Here is a 3,153-nt window from a genome sequence, read left to right on the forward strand (position 1 = left end):
CAAAAGCGGACGTGCTATACTGCACGCGACTGAAAATTAAAAAGAAAAGGCACTTGATGCCCTTAACCCTTGGATGATGATCCAACCACTGCTCCTCCATCATCAACCTCTTGCCAAAGCTCTTGCGATTCAATCTCTAGCCACAATGTGTGTCACGCTCCTTAGCCCCGCCTTCTTCCCATCTTTAGTGACGCTTTTGTTATTGGATTCGCAATTGACAACCATCACCTCAATAATATGGCGATGTTAGGACACTTCTTTCGCACCTACCGTCATGGCCTAGCCCACCGCTGGTGCTCCACCACCGCGGTCAGCAACACCCTTGCCGTCCGCCCCCACCTAGAAGCTAAACCGATGGTGCCGAGTGTATTGATCATGAATTTCAGTCGTCTACATCATCAATATAGGAAAAGTATATTTTAAAATAATTTGAAGGTAATACCAAACTACTAATTAAACTACAAATAAGCAAATATGGACCACAGAGTATAAATGAGCAAAAACAATTCAAGTAGAGGCCCATGTAGCTCTTTTCCCTCCTCTTTATAGTCTTATATCTCCCCTCCAAACCCTCCTCGCCTCTCCATCAGTGCCTTCCTTGCGCGGTTGCTCCCGCTCCCTATTCTTAGCGCCCCTGCCCGTTCCACCGCGTACCGGCGCGCGCGGCGTACAACATCCGCGGCTGCCCCACTCGTGCCGACCGCCCATGGACATCGACCTCGACCGGGCGCGCGCGCTGCGCGTCCTCGGCCGCGGCGCCATGGGCACCGTGTTCCTCGTCGCGGACCACTCCTCGGCCTCGCTGCCCGGCCGCTACGCCCTCAAGGTCTTCGACAAGCGCTCCCCCAAGCCCGACGCCGACCGACGCGCGCGGTGGGAGGTGTCCGTGCTCTCCCGCCTAGCGCACCCGCACCTCCCGTCCCTCCTCGGTTGCGCCGAGACGGACGACCTCCTCGCCTGGGCCGTCCCCTACTGCCCCGGCGGCGACCTCAACGAGCTCCGCTACACGCTCCCCGACCGCGTCTTCTCCCCCGCCGCCATACGCTTCTACATTGCCGAGACCGTCTCCGCGCTCGCCGAGCTCCACGCTGCTGGCTTCGTGTACCGCGACCTCAAGCCCGAGAACGTGCTCCTCCGCGCAGACGGCCACGTCACACTCACCGACTTTGACCTCTCCCGCATCCTCCCTCCCAGGACCGCGGCGGCGTCCACGTCGCCGTCGCCGCCTCCGCCACCCGTGTTCCGCTGCCACAACCGCCGGACGCGCGTCTCCGCGCGGAGCGACTCCGTTGTCGGCCAGGCTAAGTCCAAGCCGCCTGAGCCCTGGTCCGCGGCCGCGTCGCCGAGGCAGCATCTCCAGAACCTTGTCCGGTTCGTGATGGGAAGCGACGGGGCTGGGTTGGCCAAGAAGGCCAAGTCGGCGCGGGTGTCGCCGGTGAGCCGAAAACCCGCGAGCTTCGTCTGCTCGGGCGTGGCCAGTGCGTGGGGCAAGTCGTACTCCTTCGTCGGCACAGAGGAGTACGTGGCGCCGGAGATGGTGCGCGGCGAGGGACACGGGTTCGCCGTAGACTGGTGGGCCATGGGCGTGCTCGTGTACGAGATGGTGTACGGCAGGACGCCGTTCAAGGGACAGAACCGGAAGGAGACGTTCCGGAACGTGCTGCAGAAGGAGGTCGAGTTCCCGGGTGACAGCCGGCGACGGATGCCGGAGCTCACCGACCTCATTTCGCGGCTTCTGGAGCGGGAGCCGAGAAGGAGGCTCGGGTACGCCGGCGGCGCCTACGAGATCCGGTCCCACCAGTTCTTCGCCGGTGTTGCGTGGGACATGCTGACGGAGGTGTCCCGGCCACCCTACATCCCGCCACCGGCGGACGACGAAGGCGTGGCCGGAGAGGGGTTCGATGTGAGAGATCACTTCAAGAAGCTTCACCAGCCCCTGCCGCCGGAAGCGGAGACGAAGAGTTCGCCGGAGTTCTTGACAGAGTTCTGACCCTGGCGGCTTTTCCTGTCGCAAGTTTTGGTTGTTTCTCGGGACCTCGGCAGATTACTATATTCTAACTAAGGGATCGAGAGTGCATGTACATACATGGAGAGGGGGATGATGCTGTAAATCCGACGTAGGGTTGGTGGAGTTCTGCAAATGTTTGGGAGGGCAGGCGCATCTGTGCACGCTGTGCCCGAGGCATTTCTTCGTGTATTTTTTCGCTTGGCTTGGAAGCGAGAAGCAATTACCGAAGAAAAGGTAACGTGACTTGGAGCGCTCAAAATTGTGCTATGCTCTGATCATCATAAGCCATAACGCAATGTTCAGTGGAGGTAACCTCTCGTCATTTTTGGATTCTTATTTAGGCGAAAAAACATTTTTTTTCCTGCGAGGGAGAAAATAGTTAGTTGGTACAAGACCAAAGACAAAACAACTCACATTTTGACGAGGGTAGTAAGGCACCACGGAATCAAATAACTACACCGAAACAAACACGACGAGAAGGGAAAACGACAACAATGCGGTACTGTAGCAAAACGACAACAGGGAAGTAAAAGAATAAAGGGATGATCATGGCAACTCCTCTTGACAAACTGGAACTCTCTCAGGGGCGGATCTAATGGGGCTTGAGGCGCTCCGGTTCCCCTTATCAACTAGAATTCTATTAAAGATTAGATGTGGAGGAGAAAGAGAAAAGAAAAGAAGAAAATAGAGAAGAAGAGGTGAAGATGAAGAAAGAAGAATATAGAGCCTTCTACCCACCCACCGGGTCTACGTCGCCACTGCCCCGTTGGATAGCCTTTCTTTTCCTTTCATTCTGCAAGACCACTAAATGTTTGGGACGACAGAAACGGGCATCATTGAAACCAGATTTTAGTACAGGCCAGCATTACAAAGTTCTTACAATTAGAAAGTTACCTTAATGTGGTCTGAATTCTGGATGATCATTGACTCGCCAGGGTCGTTGGTTGCTAAAAACATGCCCATCCGATTCGTACAGATCCCTGCTTTATTAGTGTGCGTTGTTCCGAGCTATTGGTTGTTGTAATGAGCCAATGTCAATGCCCTCTCTCACGGTGCCAGAATTTTTAATGGACACGTACTCATGGCATGCGACATTTAATGTCTGAAAAATCATCCTCTATAATATTCCTGGGAACCTACTAATT

General features: G+C 55.3%; 1 protein-coding gene across 1 annotated transcript; it reads left to right on the forward strand.

The window, feature by feature from the left end:
- The first annotated feature begins 595 nt into the window (after nt 1-595).
- On the forward strand, nt 596-2,429 carry LOC133895845 (serine/threonine-protein kinase UCNL-like). The gene has a single exon (XM_062336367.1). The coding sequence runs from the start codon at nt 707-709 to the stop codon at nt 1,988-1,990; it is 1,284 nt and encodes a 427-aa protein (XP_062192351.1). The 5' UTR covers nt 596-706; the 3' UTR covers nt 1,991-2,429.
- The last annotated feature ends 724 nt before the right edge of the window (nt 2,430-3,153 follow it).

Source organism: Phragmites australis, chromosome 16 (genome assembly GCF_958298935.1).
Source record: "Phragmites australis chromosome 16, lpPhrAust1.1, whole genome shotgun sequence".
NCBI classification, from domain to species: Eukaryota; Viridiplantae; Streptophyta; class Magnoliopsida; order Poales; family Poaceae; genus Phragmites; species Phragmites australis.

Coding starts and splice junctions, on each gene's coding strand:
- LOC133895845 (XM_062336367.1), top strand. CDS start 707: ATGGACATCGACCTCGACCGGGCGCGCGCGCTGCGCGTCCTCGGCCGC.